This window comes from Hipposideros armiger, unplaced genomic scaffold (genome assembly GCF_001890085.2).
Source record: "Hipposideros armiger isolate ML-2016 unplaced genomic scaffold, ASM189008v1 scaffold_87, whole genome shotgun sequence".
Classification (NCBI taxonomy): Eukaryota; Metazoa; Chordata; class Mammalia; order Chiroptera; family Hipposideridae; genus Hipposideros; species Hipposideros armiger.
Window position 1 is genome coordinate 4,160,679 of NW_017731437.1, and position 23,878 is coordinate 4,184,556.

Here is a 23,878-nt window from a genome sequence, read left to right on the forward strand (position 1 = left end):
TCCCACGCTGATAGTGGAAATGCACGTCAGAACCTTATCAGGGTCTTCATTCAAGGACAATGTTGCCATTGTATCGGGAAAGAAACCCCCCACCTGCTCCCAAAATACCACTGCTTGGGCTTCATGCCAAGGAAACTACCAGAGATGCACGCAAGTAAAAATTCTGTACATTAAAAAGCCCCACAAAGATAATGAATAGATTGGGGCCACAGTGTTGTGTGTATAGCAAAGAGACGTCCCAAGGAGAGGGCGCTGGTTAAACAGATTATGACCTGTCCGTGCAGTGGGAGACCATCCTGCCAATAACATACAGCTGACCCTGGAACACTTATACGCGGGGTTTTTTCAGTAAATATGGTACAGCTATTTTCCTTATGATGTTCTTAATAACATTTTCCTTTCTCTAGCTTACTTTATGGTAAGAATACAGTATATAAAACATATAACAGAATTCGTGTCAATGGACTGTTTCTGTGATCAGAAAGGTTTCCCTCCTTCAATAGCAGGCTATTTGTAGTTAAGTGTGGGAGGGGTCAGAAGTTACATGCAGACATTCCGACTGCACAGGGGCTCAGCCCGTGTTGTTCAAGGGTCAGCTCTAAGTATTTGCTGACACGGAAACCTCTTTACAATTTGCTAATTTTTAATTTATTTTTGCTAGTTTTTAATACTAAATTACAAAATAATATATAATATCACACACACAAAGACTGCACCAGGGTATTAGAAATAGTAAACTCTAATGGGATTATTGGTAATTCTATTTTCTTTTTGTTTAGCTGTATGTACTAATTTGCATAAACACTTATTTTTAAAAAAAATAGGGTATTTAAAACATTTAAAGACTGAATTCAGCTCAGGCCTCTGTCTCAGCCTGCACCTTGGTCAGCTGCTTGCCCAGCAGCTGTGGGAGCCCCAGGGAAAGGCGCCCACCTCTGGCTGACAGCCTGGGAAGGAGCCCAGCGGGGTTCGGTGCCTGCTGCCTCGGGCGGGCGCCTTTGGGCAGTGCATGCCTGCTCCATGGCACACAGCAGCCTCCTCATCCAATACCTTACCCAATACAGCAACGTCTCACTAATCATGGGTAATTCATTCATACCGTTTTGTGCTATAATAACGGATAGGTGATTTTCTAAAATCCCTCACAATTGAGAGTGGTATTCCTAGGGTGACGTCCTTTTCACGCCTGGCGCAGCCCTTTCATCGTCCCCGTGGGTGCCTGAGCCCACTCTGACTTCCTCCAGCGTTGATCAGGCCTGTCTGGAGTGTTACCAAGAGCAGGTCTGCTGGGGCTACATGAAGATGCTCATGACCTAATGAGGGTCTCACCTGAGCCCCTGCTTGATGTCCCGTCTCACCCCACCCCACCCCACCCGGAATTCACCACAACGCAAGCTGCTAATGGTGCAATGATTCCATCAGGACACTCCAAGTACCACTCAAAACAGCACCTGTGATCGAGCTAAGACTGTGCCAGGCACACAGGCATCGTCTGTTTTGATTGAACATTCCCAGAAAGCGGGTACTGTTACTGTACCCATGTCACAGCTGGGATGTGTCACATGCGAGGTGACCTGCCTGCGTGCTGAGCTCTGAGCGCAGTCAGCTGTACACCAAGATCCAGCTGTTGACCCTTGCACCCCAAGCATAAGTGAACCCTGCTTCTTACCCTCGGGGTAAATTCCTGAGCCCTCTGGCTGATTTCAAGCCACCTGGGCCCAGGCCCTCATCTCAGCCTGTCCCCAGTGCCCCCCTGGAGTTCTGTGACATCCAGCCTCAGCTTGTCCAATCCTCACCTCTGGCACATGTCCACCCACCCCCCTGCCTGTCCAGTTCTGCTTCCTCCCCAGTCTAGGCAGGCTCCGCTTGTCCCAGTCGGACGCTCACATCCAGCCGTCTGTCATTCTCAAGACAAACACCTCCCCTGTCCAGCGTGGGCTCCTTACAGGAGGGGTGTCAGGCTCCGTGGCTGTGCCCATCCTATGTGACCCGAAACTCCAGCCTGTGGGTGGGAGTCATTGTGACCCACCCTCGAGTTGGGGGTCTGGCGTGGGCAGGTGCCCGTCAGTGTCTGCCCACCACCTCGTCCCGGCACCGAGCCCACGGGACCCTGAGTAAAGACAAACGGGTTCAGCGAGTCTTTAGAGCTGTGCCTAATTTCATGTTTGTTCTTTTGCTGGTGCATGAGAAAGAAAAGCAAGAGTGACAGGGAAGCAAGATGGTTTGGGAAGGCCAGGCTCAGATGTTCTTTCTGGGGCTTTGAGCATAATGAAATGAGACCAACGTCGTGTAACCGCGACTCTTCACTGCAGGCCTACATGGAAATAGACACCATCAATGTGGAGAAGACGCATATCCTGCAGCAGTGGGCCGTCAGCCTGGTGGGCATGAAACATCGTGACGAGGCTTACAGGACCATCCAGGAGGCACTCCGGTAGGGCCCCGCCAGGAGGGCCTCTCACTCTCCTTCTGAGGCGCCACGGGGTGGGGGGGGCCTGGGGTTAGGGGGCCAGGCAGCATGAGCTCACAGAGCAGCATGCACTGCAAGATGCATGGGAGCCGGAGGGGGGGTGTGGACTGCTGCACTCCCACCTCCTCCCAGGTGAACAGGCCTCCTGGGACAAAGCGGGCACCTGCAGCCCTAGAGCCCCGCTTCCGCCCTGAAAGCTCCCTTATTGTTTGCCAAGATCTCAGGGTGTCTTAAGTCCTTTCAAACTTTCCGTGGTACCGAGGGCAGCCCGCTTTCATGCTCAGATTTCCTGGGAGGATTAAGGAGAAACAGAGAGTGAGAATGAGAAGAGGTGTTTATCTTTGGGAGATAAGACGTCCCTTTGAGTCACAGCCTCTCCACCTGTGTGTGAAACTCCATCCCGTCAGGATTGTTCTGCCGAGAGCCACGTTCCAACCGAAATCCTGTTTAATCTCCCCAAGAGGAAAAAGGAAGAGGCCCCTTTTTGTGTCCCCCTCTGTCACTTCTAGCAAGGGGGGTCGTGTGGCTTGGGCCGGATGCTGGAGACAGGGAGCCCTCAGGCATGGTGCTGCCCTAATTCCCCAAACCACCCATGGAGACGGGGACCCAGCTGTGATAACCCGCGGCGTGTCGCTCACTTGCTTAACTTGAACTTGGTGCCACTTCTGGCGCCAGCATAGAGCCTGGCAGAGAGCAGGTGCCCAAAAAGACTCGCTAATGAGGGAGTGAGTTGCTCTTACCAGTTCCTGAGCTAGGTTTCCAGTCATCAGTCATACAACCAGAAGATGCTTTTCCTGCTTGGTCCTGTGACCACACACACACACACACACACCACACCTCACACACACCCCCGGCACATGCAGATATGATTGTTTTTGAGACAAGACATCTTTACGTGAATAATGCTAGATTAGAAAGACTCATTTCCTTCACTTCCTGGAGTCAGCAGTACCAGACCAAAGGGAGAGTTGTGGAATTGTCCAGGCAAATTCTGGCTGCAGGTCTACTGGCCCTTTAAAGACGCAGGTAGGGGAACCAGGGTGGGCGGCAGGCTGGGACCTGGGCTTTGCCCTGCCCTGACCTCCCGGGGCTGCTGGCTGAGGTTCTCATGGCCTCCAGTCCCCCACAGGGACCCCAGGGTTCAGGTGCCACCTCCATGACCCTCCCCATTGTCCTATGCTCCCATGCCTCCAGGACTTAACCCGGAGTGTCCCCCCCAAAAAAACCTTCCTCCTCGCCTTGTCCCCCTGGCTAGTCCTACAGAGAGCACCTCATTTGATACGTGTCCCCAGACAAAGGCCCTTGGGGACTGCTCTAATGACACACTGTGTCCTGTCCCCGTTTCCCCCCATCCCATTCAGGGAGGTCCGAATGACCATCCCTCCTCTGGGCTCCCTGGGGCTGGTGGGCACTTCCTTTAATCTGGACCCGGCCACCCATGGAATCTTCACAATGTCAGTGACAAAGTCACATCAAAAGTGGGTCCCAGCCACAGGTGAACAATCTTGATGGAGACTGCAGTCATCAATGACAGTCGTACATTTAAAGGAAATGGGTCCTTTCCATGTGAAACTTCCTGAAACAAGCCAGAACACAGAAAAATCGCGCTGTACTTAACTTGGGAGGGGTGTGCGTACCCTCCCTGGAATTTACACTCCCTCAGGGATAGGGCCCCAGAGGGTCCCCCTGCGCCCCGTTACCTGCCTGTGTCTCACTTCCCGACGGGAAATTCAAGGTGAGCCAGGCTGTTAGTCTAGGAGCCGTGAGATCCTGCAGCGGGTCCCCTCTGCATCCTCAATCGGGACGTAGTCCTGATTCCAGTTCTTTTTGTTTCATTCATTTTCTATCGGTATCTACTCATCAAGGAAGTTTTTTAAACGTGTTTTTTTTTTTTTAATAATTTTTGTCAAGGATAAGTGAACCCATTACAGGAAATTTGAAAAACTGAGAAAAGGATTTAAAAATACCACTGTCGTCCTCCTTTTGTGACAATGACAATGTATCCGCATTTGGGGCACTCACAGGCATCTTTCTCTCCATGCATGTGTCTGACAGAGAGGTCAGACTCCTGTCCCACAGCTTGTAACTGTATCTTTTTGAATTGGGCGTCTTATTTTTATTGTTAAACTTTGGACATTCATAAGGCTGTTACTTCCTAAAAAAGAAAATGAGTAACTTTTTTATTTTAAGTCAGGTTTATGGAGGATAATTTGTGTACAAATTTGTCATGTACGTAAGTGGTCTGTTTTCAGTGCACAGTTCCGTGAGCTGTGAGAAATGGACACGGGCAGGGAACCACCGCACATCAAGATGCCGAAACCCCCTTATCCCCAAGTCAGTACCTTTCCCCACCCCACTCCCAGCAACACTGACGGGCTTTCTGCCCCTGTAGTTTGCCGTTTCCAGAATGTCATAGAAATGGAATCGTACAGCTTTTCTTGTCTGGCTTCATTCACTTAGCATCATGCTTTTGAGATTCACCCCTAGAAAAGAAACATTCATTTGTTTCTTCTTCTTGGTGCGTGGTCCCCAACATACGGATACATCAGAGCCCATTCATTTATCTCTTCGCCAAATGTCGGACATCTTGCTTGTTTCCAGTTTGGGTCCCCTTCCTCCTCCCACAATCATAATCTTAAAAGGGCCTTAGACTTGGGCTTGAAATGGGTAAGAGTGCTAGTGCTCTATTAGGAAATAGTAGTCAACACTATAAAGCGTCGGTTTCCTAGCGTATTTCCCTCCATTTGGTGAGCTTCCTCCGAGGGGGTGCTCTGCCAGACGCCCTGGGTCCTGATGTGTGGGCTTTCCTCTCTCCATCTTGGCAGCGAATGCCAGCATCAGCTCAAGTCTATCGATGGGGAGGTCGAAGCCTATAAGAAATCCATCATGAAGGAGGAAGAAAAGAACGAGAAGCTGGCGCGCATCCTGAACCGGGCGGAGACGGAAGCCAGCCTGATGCAGAAGCTGACCGCACAGTGTCTGGGCAAGGAGGAGGCCCTGCAGAGTGAGTTCAACACGTACAGGCTCTCGCTGCAGGACACGGAGGACGCGCTGGGCAAGACCTACGTGGTACGGCCGTGTCTCCCCACCCGGCAGGGCGTGCCTCCGCGGCCCCCGTGCACGGCACCCGCCCTGTGACTCTGCCTCTCCAGGAATACACGACGACCATGGGCGAATTGCAGACCGTCTACCAGACCATCCAGCAAGAGCTGGACGTGAGGAGGAAGCTGGACGTCTCCATCGTGGAGAAGCTGCAGGAGCACATGACCTCCAACAAGATGACCAAGTACTTCCACCAGCTCATCGTGAAGCGCCAAAAGGAGAAGACCAGCCTGGTACGCCACCTGCTCCCACGCAGCCGAGAGGGAGGGCGCCTGGGGGGCCAGCGGGAACGGGGAAGACGGCTCCTGTGCCCAACAGACCACACGCAGCAGAATCAGCGTGAGTAGGGGGCCTTAGCATGTCTGTCCCCTTTTCATTTTTTCTAGTAGTAAAAGCAATGCATTTTTATTATAGAAAACCTGGATATGCAGAAAGGCATAGCGAAGAAAATAAGGCAGTCGTAATCCCACCACACAGAGATAACCCCTTCTAAAATGTTGGTGTATTTCCTTCTGGAAATGTTTCTAAACACACACACACATACAACCGAATAAATGCACACACGCAAAGACACACAGAAACACACATGCGTACACACACCCCATGCACACACATGAGCAAACACATGCATGCTCATACACGCAAACACACAAACATGCACACACTCGTGCAAACTCACAAACACATGAGCACATACACACACATGCCTTAGACAGCCTCATTACGTGTCAGTTTTTAAGTCCATTCTAATCCATTTTTCATTAATTTTACTGAAATATGACACAGAAAAGCACACAAACGATAAGTACAGGAGTCAAATTTTTCACTACACGTATGGTGTTTATTTTACTTTATTGACCATACTCAACATAACGTTTTCCTTAAATATTCTTTGAAAACCTACATTTTTCTTTCTGTACCGCATTTCATCATACGAATGTATGTTTTGCTAACAGTTCTCTACTTAGACACCTCAGGCTGCTGCTAGGCTCAAAATATTAGAAACAACTCAGCCCTGCACGTGCCCGTAAATCCTTGTCCACACGTCTGAGGAGGGCTTGCTGGAGAGAAACCCTGGGTCCAGGGCAGGAGCATTTTAAATGGTCCTTTGCTCTCCCAGGGGTCTTTCTTCACTCTGCGCTGTGGCCTGGGGTCCCTGTGTCCTTGGAAAAGCAATTCATGACTTAAATTGCTTCCCCTTTGCCTCTTCCCCCACTGGTGTGACCCCCGCTGGGGTCCCCTCCCTTGGCGGCCCCCTTGAACCCCACAGAGGCCACCGCAGCCTGCACCAGGCAGGGAACACCCCTCTAGGTCTCAGGAGGAGAGGCAGGTCCCATCCAATCTCTGGATTCATGTAGCAGCCACATGAACGTATCTCCTGGCTTTTCAGCCCCACCAGGGCGCTCCACCCGTGTGACTCCAGCCCAGGCCCTTCTGAGGAGTGGGAGGTGAGGGGGCGCCTTGGGCGGAGGTGCCCCAGTGGTTAAGGGCCCTGCTCCTGTGTGATCCTCGGCCTCTGCCTTCACTCTCTCCCCGGGTACGAGACGCCTCATAGGTGTCGGAGGATTACATCTAAGCGTTTGTTAAAATTTGAGCAAAATGTCTGGGGAGGGCCAGAGGCAGCGCTCCCTAAATGTCAACCGTCATCATTGTTGTTATGGTGGGTACTGGTCAGGAGGAGGCCCAGCTGAGCTAAAGTGACCTGCCACCCAGCTGGTGAGGCTAACCTGTCCTCCCAGGAGGGCAGGGCCTCTATCTACCTGGTAGCCGCCTGTGGACGCCTCACCCCTCCCAGACACCGGGGAGGGCAGCTGGTTGTGCCAAGGAAGTGGGGGACCAGGGCTGGAACCAAGACTGCACCGAAGTGGATCTGGGGACGCCCTGGCTGACACTGGGGGAGTCCCGCTGGTGTGTTCTCTGGGAAGTGGGAGTGAGACCACCGTCCGGGAGCAAAAGGAGGGGTCCTGGGATGTACTGGAGAAGCTAAGGCGTGTGGTGGGCGGGAAGTAACCTGTGAAGATGAGTCCCCAGGCCGCCAAGACCCCAGCCCTACCCACGCAGGTCACACATGTACTACCGTCAGTGTCCAGTCGAGGGCAGTAAAGAGCCCTGGACCAATGTTGGTCTATTCCAATTGCACAAGCGGAGCTCTGGACAGGGGACGCTTTCCCCATCTGCTCAGAACCCTGGGGGCTGGGACAGGTGGGTGGGGCATATCTGGGATGAGGAGCAGAGATTGTGGACGGACGGAACCACCTGGAGCTGGGGCCAGAGGAAAGGCGGACACGGGTCAATGGTGGGGTCTAGACAGTTAATTCAGGAGCGGCACTGACGTCCTGGGAGGAGGCCAGGGTGGTGTTAGCAAGGAGAACAAACAGCCCAGGAGCAGGGGGGCGGTGGGGGTGTTCTGGCTGGTGACCGAAAGGGGACTTAGGAACTGAAGCCCCTACAGGGTGGCGAGCACTGGGGTGGAGGAAGGCAGGGCCCCCATGAAGGCCCCGGAGTGGCCTGGTGATCTCAGACGATCTTGGCAAGAAAGGGGTGGGTGGCGTAGTCAGAGCTCAGAGGGCCGGGGAGCCCAAGCATGCTCTGCTCTGGGAGGCAGGGTCTGACTTTAAAACCTAGGAATGCTGGGTGTCCTGGAAAGTCACCCATGGTGGCCGCTCAGAGTCAGAGCCAGCCAGGGTCATGCGGGAGGAGCCGAGATGACCCTGGAGGGCTGGGAGTTGGTGAGAGCCACTGCGGTGAGAGAGCCCATGTGGGCAGTGATGGATGCAGGGCTGGCTGGTAGGGTCAGGGCAGAGCCATGGCCCCAGGGAAAAACCTGTCCCCATTGTGCCTGAGGGGCTGCGACTGCCGCCACTGCCCTGCCTGACAAATACCCTTGTGATAAACCCTGTGTTGCAGGAAGGGGTCCGAGTGCATCTGTTATCTGAGAGCTGACAGATGAGGTGGGGCAGGTTGGTGGGACCCTGAGGACAGTGGGCCGGCCCTGTGTGCCCTCAGCCGAAGCCCCGCCCCAGAACCCAGGGTTGGCGAAAGCACCGGGTCACATACCTCCGGCTGGGTGGTGGACAACACCCCACAGTAGGGTTCTTGCATTGCAGGACTGTGTCCAGCTTTTCAGTAAAATGTAAGCACATTTGTCCGACAAACCCAAGCTAGAAGTCGTTCAGTGTGTGTTACAGGGTTATTTAGACTGGGCCTGTTGATAACATTTCAGACAGAGAGGGCAGGCATCTTGGTTTTCTTCTCTCGTTGCTGCTCTGATTGCGATGATCAGTTAATAGTTGTCGAACGGATGGAGGAATGCCTGCGGAGAGCAGTGACTCGCTTCCTAGACTACCTTACAAACAGGATGGGGCAAGACACAGCCAAAAATGCTACGACGTGAGAATATCAGACACGACTTATCGAGTTAAAAAGCGGCTTACAAACCCATGTGTAGAGTGTGATCCTGTGTTTGTCTTTGGGGGGCATGTGGGGTTACATATAAAGACTGGGAGGAAGCGCAGATTCCGGGTAGTGGTGGTGGCTAACTAACTGTATGACGGTTACGGGGCATTAAAATGCTCTCCTCTTTCCTCATCTGCATTTTCACATTTCCCCACAATGTATATTACTGTTGGTTTAATAAGAAGGAACCATAATGTTATCTTTCTTTTTTTGTGAGAAATCGCATAAGGATTCCAACAAGTGGGTCCTTTGACAGGTCCTTGAGATGGAAGAAAACCAGCTTCCGGCTCCCCCGATTATGTGGCGGAATTTCTCCTGACAGATGTCCAAATCGCCCAGGACATGGTGGGCGGGCCAGCCGGCCCATTTGGAGCCTCCCAGAAAAAAGAAAACGTTCAGGCATGCTTCCTTTTGCTAATGCAGGTGACGCATCTCTCCAAAATCAACGGGGACATCGCTCAGACCACCCTGGACATCACGAACACCGCCTGCAGGCTGGACATGCATCAGAAGACGCTGGCCGAGCTGGACAAGGAAGTGCAAAAGGTCAACGACCTCATCACCAGCAGCGAAAATGAGATCTCCAGGCGCACGGTCCTGATTGAGAGAAAGCAAGGCCTCATCAACTTCTTCAATAAGCAGCTGGAGCAGATGCTTTCTGAGCTGGGGGTGAGGCCCCGGGCCTGGGGGCGCCACCTCTGGCTGGTATTGGCACCTGGCTGTTTCAGGAACTTCTTAGGGTTAGAAATGAACCCACGTGGGACTCAGTCCCGCCTGCCCCACCCACGTGGAAGAGCAGGATGCCCTACGTCAGCGTCCAGAAAGTTGAAGGCCTGAGAGAAAATACTTCAGGTGGTTCAGGCCAGGTGGTCCCTGCCGCGACCACTTGCCCCTGCATTGTGGGGACAGAGGAGCCACTGGATAGACGGATGGGTGTGGCCGTGTCCAATAGTTCCTTACCTATGGCCACTGAGATCTGAAATCTATATTACTTTCACCTGGCATGAAATCATCATCTTTTTTTAATTTTCTTGGGATGGCTCACGGGCCATACAAAGACAGACAGTGGGCAGGACTGGACCCGCTGATCACTGCTGACCACAGCTCTAAGTGAAGTGGTCTGGTGAGTGTGAGGCTTGGAGTCCTATAGGTTATCTAGGTGCCCCCTCACCTGAGGACCCCATGGACTTCAGGCCCCGGAGTAGGATGCGGTGAGCTCTTAGGTGGGTCCCACGCACCCAAGGGCCTCTCTAAGCCACACCCAATGGAATCTAAGGGATTAAAGTCCCTGACTTGTGACAGTCTGCTGTTAAAAAACAACTCCCAAAGCCCCTTTGGGTCAAGGAGGTCCCGCAGACCCTGCCCCTGCTACAGGGGCAGGGTCACAGTGGAGGCAGGGGGACTGCAGACGCCCTGAGACCCATATCTCCCACAGTGGGTCAGGGCATGTGGCCTGGGCCCTCAGGAGGGCACTCCAGGACAGGGCCATGGCCCCTTGAGAAAGTACCCCTCAACCATGGTGCAGATACGCAGAACCTTGGGGGCCCCGGCCCTCTGCAGCCCACCCAGAAAGCAGGCCTTTGACAACAGGGCCCATTTTGCTTCTTGGCGAATTTCCCTTTCAGGGGGAAGAGTTGGGGCCCCTGGAGCTTGAAATCAAGAGGCTGAGCAAGCAGATAGACGAGCACAGCACCAGCGCGACGAAGGCCCAGGTGAGCTGGCTCCGCCTGCAGCAGGAGATGGTGCAGGCCACGCGGCAGCGTGAAGAGCAGCTGGCCTCCACGCACATGTTCAAGAAGGAGGTGCACATCCTGGAGCAGAAGAAGCTGCGGATAGAGAGTAAGTGCCCGGGGGGAGGGGTCCGCGGGGCGGGGTCTGCCCGGTGGGCGCCGCTGGTTTTCACGAAGCCTTCAACGCGGACCACGGCAACGTTCACAGCACAGGTCGTGAATATCCACGGTTGCCCTGACCGGCCGCCCAGGTCGCACTCCCAACGGGAGTGTTGACAAAATGTACTGAGTTTGGGAAGCTCACGGACTTCGGGGCACTGCCACAGAGCGGGACATGGAGAAGCACCCCCAAACCCAAGGGAGGGAGGCTCAGCTGAAACCTCTGATACTCAGCGAGATGTGGGTCCTCGGGCCCCAAACTCAGGGCTTCAGGAAGAGATTTTTTTCTTCCTCTTCAGCTGAACTTAGAAAACTGTCCTGCCTGGTCTCTGACCCAAGATCCACACAGGTCAGCCTGGCCACGTGGCCCCTCAGGAGATGCTGCCTGCTGGTCTGGACCCACTCCCCTTGGACACATCACACCCCATTTCTTTCCTGCGGTCCTGCCCTTGGTGCATCCAAACCCGCCTGTTAGAGACTGGGGTCACTGTTTTCCGCTCCTGCGCTGAGCTTGGCAGGAGCGGCATGGGGGGGCAGGGCCTGCTCTCCTGGAGGCTCAGTGTCCGAGCAAACCACATGCCTGCCCTGCAAGGAGCCTGCGTGTCCTGCGGGAGGGGAGCTTGTCCTCCAACAGCGTGCTTCTCCCACATGCTGGCTGTCCAGGCCCTGGTCCTTTCAGTTCCTCCAAGAGCCAGGCTTTGGAAACCAAGCACCGCGAAGGGACCCCTTCCTTCTCCCCTGGCCCAGGAGGGACGTGATTTGGGTGGGGGTTCCCAGAGGACAGCTGGGGTAGTGGGGGAGCTTTGAGGCGAGCCGGAGCCCGCTCCCTACTCTGGGAATTGACCCTCCGGGGCTGCTCCCTCATCCCTGCTCTCTGCCACAGAGAAGGTCGATCAGGAGAGGAAGGAGCGGACGGACATTGAGCGTCACATGAAGGACCTGGACAAGGACCTGAAGAAGCTCAACGTGCTGCTGAGCAAGAACCGCAGCAGCTCCGAGGACCTGCAGCAGGACAACCTGGTGACCGAGAATGAGTTCGTGCGCTCGCTCAAGGTCAGTGCCCCTGTCCCCGCGGGCACGGGCTGATGGAGGACATTGGCATGGGCACCGTGTCCCCCAGCGTCCCCCGCACAGCCGTCCGCGCCCCTCGCCCCACACAGGCCTCCGAGAGGGAGACCATCGAGATGCAGGAGAAGCTGGAACAGCTGACCGAGGAGAAGGCATCCGTCCTCAACAGCCTGGTGGAGGCGGAGTGAGTGTCCGTGTCGCGTGCACTGACCGCGGCCGTCCTGCGGCTGCCTCCGCACAGCCCCCGGGGTCCATGTCACTCCTCCCCAGCCAGCGGACCCCAGACACAGCTGGACGGCACCACTGGCTCTGGTCTCCCGCCCTCGCGGCAGCCCCCTTGCCAGACCAGTTATCGCTGGAAATAGAGCAGCTTTCTTTGGAATAGGCTTTTAAAAAATTATACTATTTTTATGGTGTCCGATTATAAAGGCAAGCCATGCCCAGCTGTAAACATCTTAAACTATAACAACACATGTGAAGTAGGAAGGGAAAACCACAGATAGTTCCAACTCTCTTCCGTTGCCAGAAAACCACTGAGTGTCTTTCTTGTTTTTTTTTATTTTAAACAAAAATGGGGTTGTTGTTTGCGTTCCCCTTTGGAGCCGTCCTACGCATCTCTGTGGCTATCATTCACGTCGCTACGCGTGGATGTACATTTCCAGTAGGGACGGCTGCCACATGGGTGCCGTGTGGGGGCACCCGAGCTGGTGGGCAGCTCTCTGGAGGGGCTGAGTACCGACGGCATCACCCCTCCTTGTAGTGTGACAGAACCAGCCGGGGCCGATGCTTCTGGAGGGGGTCTTAGTTCTTTGGGGGCTGCTGTTACACAGCCCCACAAACCAGGTGCTCACAGACAGCAGGATTTTACCGCTCACAGTTCTGGGGGCTGGAAGTCCGAGATGAGGGGGCCGGCACGGTCCGCTGAGGGCCCTCTGCTGGGTCGCAGGCATCTCCCTGCGTCCTCACTTGGGGGAAAGGGCAAGGGAGCTGTGTGGGGTCCCTTTTACGAGGGCACTAATCCCACTGTGAGGGCCCCGCACTTGTGACCTAATCACCCCAAAGTCTCCGCGTCCTGATGCCATCGTATTGGGGGTTAGGACTCCAACATGTCAGCTGGGGGGTGGGACACATAGGTCACAGCCAGGGCCGTATGCCTTTGCTCACATTTTAATAGCTTTTAGGCCATCGGTCTATCCAGGCTTTTTACTTCTTCTCATGGCAACTTCTGTCCTTCGTGTTGACTCTTCGCAGCTTCTCCTGAAGTTACGTGTCCCGTTGTCCCAATCTCTCTCTGTCTCTATTTATGCCACAGGTTTGTCTGCTTCAAGGGCTGGAAAATTTTCCTGTAAAGAGCCGGATAGTAAATATTTTCGGCTTTTCAAGCCTCAGGGCTTCTGTGGAAGCCACAGCTCATACGCAGCCATAAACAATACATCAACAAATGGGGGTGGCTTGTGCCAATAAAACTTTATGGATGGACACGGGAGTTTGCATTTTACATTCTTTTTTCCTGTGCCCCAGTCTTTGAAATCTGCTGTGCATTTTATACTCATGTTACGTCTCAGTTCGGACTCACCCAAGTTCAAGTGCTCCATAGCCACCTGTGGCTGTGGCCACCATGTTCAGGCTGGAGAGGCAGACACTGGCAGCTGGTCTGGGCTGACGGTGCCCGTGGGCCCAGATCCCTCCTGCCACGCTTGGCTCCCTCAGTCCCTAGCAAACCAGATGCCTCTCCCTGCCCAAGAGGCCAGTAGGTGGGCCTTCCCTGATTGGGGTGCCTATCAAGTCCAGGCTGTGGGCCCCATCCCACACTGAGCGCTGTGGACGGGAGAGGTCCCCGGTGGGCCCCCCTTCAGGAGCAGGCTGCCTGTCGTCCCTGAGCTCTGTATTTGGGGACCATGGCCTCTAAGGCACAGAGGGGAGATGGAGGAGGAAGGGAGGGATGGCTGGATGGTAAATTCATCCTCCACCTCCATAAAAACCACTACGGCCCCGTCCTTAGGGCATGAGCTCAGTGAAGATTCGGAAAGAAATCTCTTACACAAGCCTCTCCTACTTTTAAAGACACCAGATCATGCTTTGGGAGAAAAAAATCCAACTGGCCAAAGAGATGCGCGCCTCAGTGGATTCCGACCCCGGCCAGACGGAGATCCAAGCCATGAAGACCGAGATCCACAGGATGAAGGTAGGTGGGAGGTAAGGGGGGGGAGGGCAAAGGGGGAGGGCCTGGGGATGGGGAGGAAGCCGCCTCAGCACAGCAGTCGGCACCCCACACTCAAGCGAAACACACTGTCCCCCTTTCCAACCTTAGGTCAGGGTCTGTTCACTTTCGTTCCTCCTGCACTGAGATTATCACACAGCAATACGGACGCACAGCCCCATGATATTTTAAAATGCTGGCTCCCAAATGTGACAACGCGCTAGTTAGATGTGCCCCACTGTTGGACCAAAGAGAGTCCCCCTCGGTGAAAGCGTCCAAAGAGCACACCCACCTCTTCCCTGGGGGAGCCTTCACGTGACTCCTCCCACTCTCGTCTTTAGCTGGATTTCATGACCTTAAAACGGCTGGTGATTTCATCACGAGCTGTCACCAAGCCAAAGGTTCAAGGCTTTAAGGATACAAATAAGAGCAGGCAATAAAAATAAATGTGACATCACTTTCACAGAGCTGCTTTTGATAATAATCCCTCTGGCTGTTGAGTTCAGAGGAATTCTGATCAACTGCACATGCATTTGAAGCTTTAAAAAAAACCAAAACACCCTCATTTGATTGACTTTTCAAACCACAGAAGCCACGGATGTCGCTGCAGCAGGTCAGTGCCCAGCACAGAGGTCCCACACGCACGGACAGGGGCTGCCGCCCCCCTCCCACTAGTTCTGTTTGTTCCTTAACAAAAGTAGGATCTGTATCTATAGCTCAGCCGCTTATTTTTAAAAAACAATGTGGCACTAACCCATTCTTTAACAGTTAATAGAATATACTACAGACATATAATTTATTGAAACAGGTTGATGAAAACTCAGACTGTTTCCAGGTTGTTGTTGTCTTGTCACTGTACATAATGTTATAATAATATCCTTACAGCAGCCCCCCCTTATCTGCAGGGATATATTCTAAGAACCCCAGTGGATGCCTGAAACCGCGGATAGTAACGAACTCTGTACATACTATGCTTTTTCCTATACATGCATACCTTTTCACGTAAAGGAATCACTTTACAGATTCTCCTTGGCATATCTGAATTGCCACCCTCACTACTCCTGCACTTTGGGGCCATTAAGTAAACTAAGGGTGACTTGAACACAAGCGCTGAGACCCCTCAACTGTGGACCTAGTCACTGAGACGGCTACTAAGTGAGGAGCGGGTGGGGGTGTCTGCAGCGTGGAGACTCAGGACAAAGGGATGAGTCACGAATGGGGCAGGACAGAGCAAGACGGTGAACAATTTAAAACTTGTGAATTATTTATTTCTGGAGTTTTCCGTTTAATGTTTTCGGACCATGGTTGACTGTGGGTAACTGAAACCTCAGAAAGCGACACCTACTACTGCACTTACTGGTTTTCATTTGTTTTCTATAGGCTAGATCCCCCAAAGTAGGATTATTGGGTCAAAGAGTTTTTGACCACACAGATTACTTTTCTGAAAAGTACTTAAGGGACCGGCTGAGTGGCACGGTGGTTAAGAACTGGCTTGGGATGCCAGAGGGCCAGTGACACTGCCCTCTACAGCTAAGATGCTGAACAACAGCTCTACCTGGAGCTGGGCTGCCGTGGGTTGCCGGTGACAGTGTAGGCTGCAGTCCCTGCTGCAGTGGGTTGCCATAAGCTACCGTGTGTAGCTGGCAGCCAGCGTGAGCGGCCAGCAGCCGCCGTGAGCAGCTGTCCAGAGGCCAGCGACTGATGTGCCTCGCCCAGGAAGAGCGCAATGATGGTGCCAACATGGGCCAGTGAAGCGACGTCCTCCACAACTAGACTGAAGAACAAAACAACAGCAACTTGTCTGTTCCCCTTCCCCGAATTCTCCAGTGCTGTTCCCCTCCCCCCAATCCCCAATAAAATCCTTAAAAAAAAAAAAGTACTTGAGAATGGCCGTGTCCCTACAGCCTCGGCAGTTGTGGGTGTGTTCAGTCTGCCAGTAATTTTAATTGAGGCATTGGATTGAGCAAAAGCTCACCCTTTGTAGCATACAGCGCTGAGTTTTGACGAAGGCATACAATCATGTAACCTATTTCCACCGTCCTCAAATCCCCTAGTGCCCCCTGTACTTGACCCTCCCCCTGCCCAGTCCCTGACAACCACAGATCCATCCGTTCCCGCAGTTTGGGCTTTTCCAGAACGTCACGTAAATCCATCATGCAGCAAGAAGCATTTGCGCCTGGCTTTTCTCACTTACCCTAGTGCATCCGTCTGTCCTTTAATGGATCAGTCTGCTCGTGCGTCTAAGAAGTCTTTGCTTAGCCCAAGGTCACAGAGATTTTCTCTTACGTTTTCTTCTGGAAGCTTCCTGCGTTTAGGCTTTCCATTAAGATCTAGGATCTATTTGAAGTTGATTTTTGTATATGGTGCAAGCTGTGGCTCGAGGTTGATTTTTTGCATTTACACGTCCCATTGTTTCAGACCATTTGTGGAAAAGATTGTCCCTTCTCCGCAGAGTGACTTCTCACCCTCGTCGAAATACATGCATATTTTCTGGGTTCTCTGCTGTTTTCCACGGATCTGCGAGCCTGTCCTTTCACAAATTCTGCACAGTATGGATTTCTGTACCTCTATACTGACATATTCTTCCAACTTTGTTCCTTCCACCTTTTCAAAACTGTTTTGTCTAGTCTATATTTATGGCCTTCCCATACAAATTTGAGGATCGGCTCGTTGGTTTCTACCAGAATTCCTGCTGGGATCGTGACTGGGATTGCATAGAATCCACAGGGCAGTTTAGAGGGAACCGACATCGTGACAGTGTTGAGTTTTCCAGCGCATGGGCATCTGGTCTTGTGCATATTTTATTAGATTTATACCTAAGTATTTCACATTTTCTGGTGTTATTGTAAAGGATATTTTTTAAATTTTTCAATATTCAAGTGCTCATTGTTACTATACAGAAATACTGTTGACTTTTGTACATTGACTGTTTCTGCAATTTTGCCTCTCTCATTTATCAGTCTTTATAATATTTGGTAATCCGCTGTGCGAAGAGGGGTTCTTGATGTTGTGTGGATTTGTGCTGCTGGCTCACCGGGAGGCATTGGGCATAGACCTTTTCCCGTGTGTGTGTGAGTGTACGTGTGTGTGTGTGTGTGTGTGTGTGTGTGCATGAGGGTGCGTGAGTGTGTGAGTGTGCCCGTGTGTGTGTGCATGTGTGAGTGTGCATGAGTGTGTGTGGGTGCCTCTGTGTGTGAGTGTGTGTTGTGTGGCTGTTAGCATTTTGTCAGTTTCTTATCAGGCTATTTCCTATTTCTTTTTTTTTTTTTTAACTGAGCCATCCTGTCACCTGTTGGCAGCTCAGTGGCAACTCAGGTCGCAAATCGAACCGGCGACCCTGTTGCCTAGAGCTCACACTCTTGAGTGAGCTCTTAACCAACTGAGCCACTCGGCCGGCCCTCTATTTCCTATTTCTTAACAATTTTCAGGAGCTCTTTGGATATTGGGGTACTAAACCCCATCTTTAATACCTGTTCCAATTATCCCGTTTTTTTGGCTTTCTTGCTCTGTGTTTCTTTCCCCACTCAGAATATTCTTCAGGTTTCTGTTGGATAACATATCGGTCTTTTTCTGTATGGCTTCTGGGTTTCCTATATGGCTTAAGAAGGTCCCCCCCGGCCTGAAGTTACACAAATATATTCCTAAGTTGTTTTCAATGGTTTGCACATAGTTAGATCTTGAGTCCATCTGGAATGTATTTTTGGTGATGGTGTGAAGTGGGCGGTCCACCTGCATTTTCTCTCAGCTGGGGAGTGAGTATTGCCAGCAGCCTGTATTAGATCATCGGTGCTTTTGTCACTGAATCGGGGGCCATGTGGACCACAGCAGCCCCCAGCGTGAGTTGGCCCCACCCTCCCTACTCTGCTGTGACAGCCACTTGGACAAGGCTTTGCTGGTGCAGAGCATGTGGTTATCATCACTCTGTGGTCCCTTTTATTTATTTATTTTTTATTTACTTATTTAAAGATTTTATTGGGGATTTGTGGGAGGGGAACAGACAAGTTGCTGTCCCTTTGTTCTTCAGTCTAGTTGCGGAGGATGTCACTTCACTGGCCCATGTTGGCATTATCATTGCACTTTTCCTGGGTGAGGTAGTCAGTTGCTGGCCATTGGACAGCCGCTCATGGCAGCTCTTGGTCGCTCATGCCGGCTGCCAGCCACTCGCAATAGCTTATGGCAGCCCACTGCAGCCCCGCTGCAGCCTACGCTGTCGCTGGCGACTCACGGCAGCCCAGCTCCAGGTCGAGCTGTTGTTCAGCATCTTAGCTGTAGAGGGTTCAGCGTCACTGGCCCTCATGTGGGATCCAAACCGCGGCCCAGCTGCTCAGAGCTGGTGTGTCAAACCAACTCCTAACCAACGCGCCACGCGGCCGGCTCCTCTGTGGTCCCTTCTAAACCAGGTGTGATGGGTCTTCCTCCACCACCATTCTTAATTTGGGAATTCTTGCCCATTTACCCTGTTTTAAAATTCTAAATCAACTACTCAGGCATAACTGACATACAGTAACATCCTTATTTTAAACGCCCAGTTCACTGAGTTTTGACGTACCCACACATATGCAGCCATCACCACAACCGAGACGCAGAACACTTCTGCCACCCCGGAAAGGCCCCTCGCGCCCCCAGTCAACCTGTCAGTATAACCCGCCCCAGCTCAGGCCCACAGACCCTTCACAGTATCCACCATCCCCCAAAGCCGCGGTGTGTGTCCCAGCTGAGAAACTAACCTTGGGCCAATGCGATTAACTGAACTACGAGCTCTAGCCAGATTTCACCCTTTTGGGGCTGAGGTCCCTTTTGTGCTCCAGGAGCCACTCCTGGGCCACCTGTGGTCCTCCTGTCTCCCGACCTCCCCGGGCCTCTGACCGTTTCTCAGCGTTGCCCTCTTCGCCTGCTCCTTGTCTGTGTGGACCTTAAGCTCATTCTGACGCATTGACGATGGCTGCAGAGCCTTTGTCCTCTGGCTGTGTCACTCTCGTGGGTTCCCTGCTGGTTCTGTGGGGTGGAGTGGGAGGTGGGCTGGCCTCCCACCCGGGCCCTTCGCTGTGCACACAGGTCAAGCACGGGCAGCTGCTGAAGCAGCAGGAGAAGCTGATCCGAGACATGGAGCTGGCCGTCGCCCGCAGGGAGACCATCTCGACCCGGGTCGAGGGCCAGAGCAAGATGGACAAGAAGCTGCTCACCCGGACAGACTTCCACCACAAGCAGACAGAGCTTCGGCGAAAGATCAGCGACCTCCACAAGGTAGGGGAGCCATGTGACAAGGACGTGACAAGGACCGCATGTCCACAGGCCGGTGCCTGCCTGTCCCCCTCGCACGTGGTCGGCTCACTAGCAGGCGTCACTGGCCAGGGCTGTCCTGATATACCCGCCCCCACCTGGGCTGTGATTTCGCTCTATCCTTCCAGCTGGCTTCTCAGTGGGCCCTCCCCGGCCCGTGCACATCACCACCGCCTCTTCTTCTGCCTCATTCCCGGAGCTGCAGTCAGAGCTGCTGTGTCCGGCTGTTTTACGAGACAGAGAAGTGACAGTGGGGGGCTGAGGAGGGGACGGAAGGAGCCGGCTTTGGAACCAGCCTTCTCCTGCACTGGGGACAAAAGCCACTGCATCCTCTGAGCCTGAGCCCCATGACCCAGAGTGCCCTCGAGGTCAGTGGCTGCTTCCCCAGGATCCTACTCTCTGCCACGATAGGGCGTTTCTTGGGTTTAACAGGCTGGAGGGTGCGCTTTGGGCTGGAGGCGGCTGTCTGTCAGCCCCTTTCTGCTTGTGGGAAATGCCATGAGACAGGCAAGGAGAGTTGGGGAAGGGCGTGAGCCTGCACGGCACTGACGCCGAGTGGGGACGTGGAGGACAGCCACTTGAGTCCAGGTTACATCGACCAAGCATGTGGTGTGTGCCCTGCCCTGGGAGGGGACCAGCCGGTGCCACCCCAGTGCCCACTCCCTGAGCAATCGCCAGGCCGGGCTCTGGGCTCAGACTCCCCTCGGCCCCCGTGGACCGGCTGTGTGGCCTTGGGTGTGTGTGGAACCTTCCCGAGCCTGCATTCCCTCGTCTGCCAGGCAGAAATATGAGCAGTAACTGTGCTCCCCTGTCCCCGGCTAGGCCAAGGGTTACGTGACAGAAGCTGGCCTCAGGGCCCCGCGTGGGGTTCCAGCCAGCTCTCCCACTCATGGCGGAGGCGTGTTGTCTGACCTCTCTGTGTCTCGGCTTACTGACCCGTGCAGTGGGTCCTCGCCTCGTGGAGTCATCCGGGGGGTGGAATGGAGGGTGCTGGACTAGCCCCAGTAGGGTTAGGTCAGCCACAAGTGACAGCCGTGAGCCAGCTGCTAGTTTGGAAGTTACCGGAGGTGGCAGAATGGCCTCTTCTGGGTCCTTGTCGGCTGATCGTCTCTGCCACATTGGCCACTCCTGATGTCTGCTCCTCTCCACCCCTCCCAGCTCCCCGGTGCTCCTCGCAGCACCTCACCACAGAGGGTCTCACCAGGACCCCTCTCTGCCTCCCTCCTGCACCTCTGTGCTGCTCCCAGCAATGGGACGGTTGTACCCAAGTCCTCCTGCCACACACACTGCCACACACCACACCCAATGTGACCTCCACTTTTGTGCACTAACCGGCCCTTTCTGTCACCCCTGCCAGCCCTACCATACATTGTCCCCTGCCCTCAGCCACACCCTGAGGGTCACTTTTGTCTCCTGTTTCAATCGTCCACCACAGCCACCAGCTGCCAAATGCTACCAGGCTTTTCTTCCTCTTCATTGCCTGTTTCCCCTGAATTTGTCCGGTCCCCCAACCTCACGGTGATGCAGCCCGGCCTTGTCCCTCCTGCTCCGGGCGGCAGATGCCACCGGAAGCTCTGGTCCCGCTGTGACTCTGCAGTGGGCCCCCCACCGCTGCCAGTCACCCCCACTCCCACCCCCTCTATCTCACGCTCCCCAGCCCACATCTGCCCCCCACGCGGCCCGGCCCCGACCCCAGCCCTGGCGTCTTCCCTGCCCTTGGCATGCAGCTGCCGAGCTGCCCCTGGTCCCTGGCCTGTGCAGACAGAGCCACTGCAGGAGGACCCCCAGGGCTCTCAGCACCCCTCCTTTGTCTAAGCCTCGCCTGCCTTCAGAGAGCAGTCTGCAGTGGGTTTAGCTGGGCCCTGGTGTGTCACTGGGACTCATGCCCCCCCCCCCCATCCCCGGTCACAGCTCCCAGGGACAGGGACTGGCTTCGCCCGCTCTGGGAATCCCTGGATGGTGTGCACAGGCAGGGTTTTCTGGCCGAGTCCTCTCTGTCCGCTGGATAAGCAGGAGACAGGGTCCCGGGTTGACCCTGTCCATCCCCTAGGCCACGGAGGACAGCAGCAACACCATCTTGGAACTGGAAGAAACTCAAAAACACATGAGTGAGTCCCTCCTGGAGAAGCAGGCACAGCTGTCAGCCATGCAGTCCCACACCGAGGCGCTCGAGGCCGACGTGGACCAGCTGGTGGTCCTCAAGCGACAGGTAGACAAGGCCCACTAGGGCCACAAGGACCCCTGCCCTCCCGGAGCTCACATTCCAGGGGCAGAGGGACAGGTGAACAAAAGAAAAGATATCATGTGTCAGGTGGGGACAAATGCTCTGGAGGAGAATAAGCCAAGAAGTGAGGGGGGGAGGGGGGGGCGAGAAGGGCTAGCGCGCAGCCGTCCGAGGGTGCACATAGAATCCTCTGGGTCATAACTGTCCCCGGGGATTTCCTGGTAGCCTGGATGTGGTGTGAGCAGAAGAAAGGGATCAAACAGGACTGCAGGGTTTGGGCCTGATCTGCCGAGATGGGAAGATGATGAAGGGACGTGTCCGGGCCTGACACACGGCCCGTGTCAGCTGCCTCTTAGATGATGGATGCAGGAGAAAGCCCCGCCCCGGCCTGGTCCCCTGCATGTGGACTCAGAGCCTCAGGCGTTTCTTCCCTACACCCTTCTCCTCTTTGCCATTCCTCGTCTGAGTTTGCGTGGGGGCCCGGTGGGTGTCCTCTTTTGAATCTGCACAGCCTGACACAGGGTCTCTTATCCCACCCAAGAAACTCGCTGAGCTGGTGGCCCTGCAGACGCGCCTGAAGCACCTGCAGGCTGTGAAGGACGGCAGGTACGTGTTTCTGTTCCGCTCCAAGCAGTCGCTGCTGGCAGAGCGCAGGCGCCTGGATGACCGGCTGGCCGCCATCAGCACCATCCTGGACCATGTGAAGGATGAGTACCCCCAGTTCCAGGAGGCCCTGCTCAAGGTCAGAGAGACGATCGCCAACAAGCTGGAGTCGCCCAGGCCCTACTAGAGAACGCCCGGACCGCGACTGCCCAGGCTGGCCGCTGTGGAAGAGACCAGGGTTCTGAGTGTTACCAGGGACTTAGGATCTTGTGTCCCTGAAAGCCACGTCCACCCTCACAGAATGGCACTGCTTAGGAGAAATAGACAGGTCAGCACTGTAGGAATTTTTTAAAGCCATGCAGCTGTTTAAACCAAGTCAAATCCTAGAGTTTCCAGTTGCATCTAAGCAGGTCTTACATTTGCAAATCCGTGCTCTCATGGTGGCTGGGTTGGTGGAGGCTCCTGTTTCTGCACGTGAGAGCGCTCTGGAGGGAGCTGGGCTTCCTCCTGACGGTGTCTGGTATCATTTCAGTCTTGTGGGTGAGTAAAGAAAAAGGGACCCACAGAAAGCAGGGGTACGATGGCCCTCAGGCCTCAGCACCTCGGTGCGTCTGAAAACCCACAGCCCACCTTCCCCCCGCAGCTTTCCCTGTTCCCACCCCGGGAAACCCGAGTCCCTTCTCCTGCCCCCACTGCCAGCCTGGGCTGAATCCAGCTTCCCAGCTCAAACGTGCAGGAGAACAACCCACAGGCTGTGCTTACAGAGACCGAACAACTGAAGTAAGACCGAGCCCGTGGGTAAATTCTGAGACCACGTCCCCTGTCTGCCCACTTGTCCCACCTTCACTGTCACCAGAGTGTCCCCTCACCCCCGATTCCTGTGGCACCTGTTACTGTGTGGCTTCTCTGCAGGGTAAAGGGACAATGTTCAACAAAACAATTTCACTTGCAAACTTTTCAGCAGGAAAATAAAACTTTGTTTTTTCTCAATATGGGAGAAAGGCGTTTATTCTAAAACATTTCAGAAACACAAAAACTATAAAGCAGGGAAGCCGTCGGCTCCCCACCCAGAGGTCCTCCCAGGCGCGCGTTCCACTTGGCAGCGTCACACTGTGTTCAGCTTTTGTGTTTCGCTTCGAAAACCTTGCTCATCTAAACACACGCATTTCCCCGTTGTATGAAAAATTCCTTGTAAATGTCATCTAACATTTTCACAATAGTCGATGTTATGCGTTATGACAATGTTTTCCTCTAAGGAATAAGTTAATAAGTTTAAGTTACTTAACTCAAGTTGCTTCCAAACGTTTGCTATCTCGGCCTGTGCCCGCCTTGCAGGCTAGATGGGCGGAGGGGGGGAGAGGGGGGCGAGGGTACCCCTGGGGCGGCCTGGCAAGCTACCAGGAAGCCCGACAGCCGCGGGGGCCTGCTCACCGGTGGGTGTCGCCCCTCCCCGACCCCAAAAGGCAAAGCCGCGGCATCGGAGCGCCTTTGCCCCGAGCGAACGTCCCAGGAAAGGTGCGCGCTCCTCGGACCCCGCCCCACATCCCAGGGTCCCGGAGGCCGGGAGCGCGAGGACGCTCCGCGCG

The 23,878-nt window shown here is 54.1% G+C and overlaps 1 protein-coding gene and 1 long non-coding RNA gene across 2 annotated transcripts in view; one reads left to right on the top strand and one right to left on the bottom strand.

The window, feature by feature from the left end:
* Positions 1-23,282, top strand: part of CCDC40 (coiled-coil domain 40 molecular ruler complex subunit) — a 38,327-nt gene extending 15,045 nt beyond the window's left edge. The window contains exons 10-20 of the mRNA XM_019644517.1: positions 2,313-2,434; positions 5,296-5,539; positions 5,623-5,805; positions 9,452-9,697; positions 10,654-10,867; positions 11,801-11,970; positions 12,078-12,169; positions 14,050-14,170; positions 19,241-19,429; positions 21,516-21,674; positions 22,231-23,282. Coding sequence (XP_019500062.1) covers positions 2,313-2,434; positions 5,296-5,539; positions 5,623-5,805; positions 9,452-9,697; positions 10,654-10,867; positions 11,801-11,970; positions 12,078-12,169; positions 14,050-14,170; positions 19,241-19,429; positions 21,516-21,674; positions 22,231-22,479 — 1,989 coding nt within the window. The 3' untranslated portion in view covers positions 22,480-23,282. The remainder of the gene's footprint in view (positions 1-2,312; positions 2,435-5,295; positions 5,540-5,622; positions 5,806-9,451; positions 9,698-10,653; positions 10,868-11,800; positions 11,971-12,077; positions 12,170-14,049; positions 14,171-19,240; positions 19,430-21,515; positions 21,675-22,230) is intronic.
* LOC109383772 (uncharacterized) lies at positions 12,700-19,204 on the bottom strand. Its single transcript, XR_002124295.1, has 3 exons — positions 18,913-19,204; positions 14,478-14,594; positions 12,700-13,328 (listed from the first exon to the last, which is right to left on the bottom strand). It is a non-coding gene; the product is annotated as an uncharacterized LOC109383772 (long non-coding RNA).
* Positions 23,283-23,878: the final 596 nt, after the last annotated feature.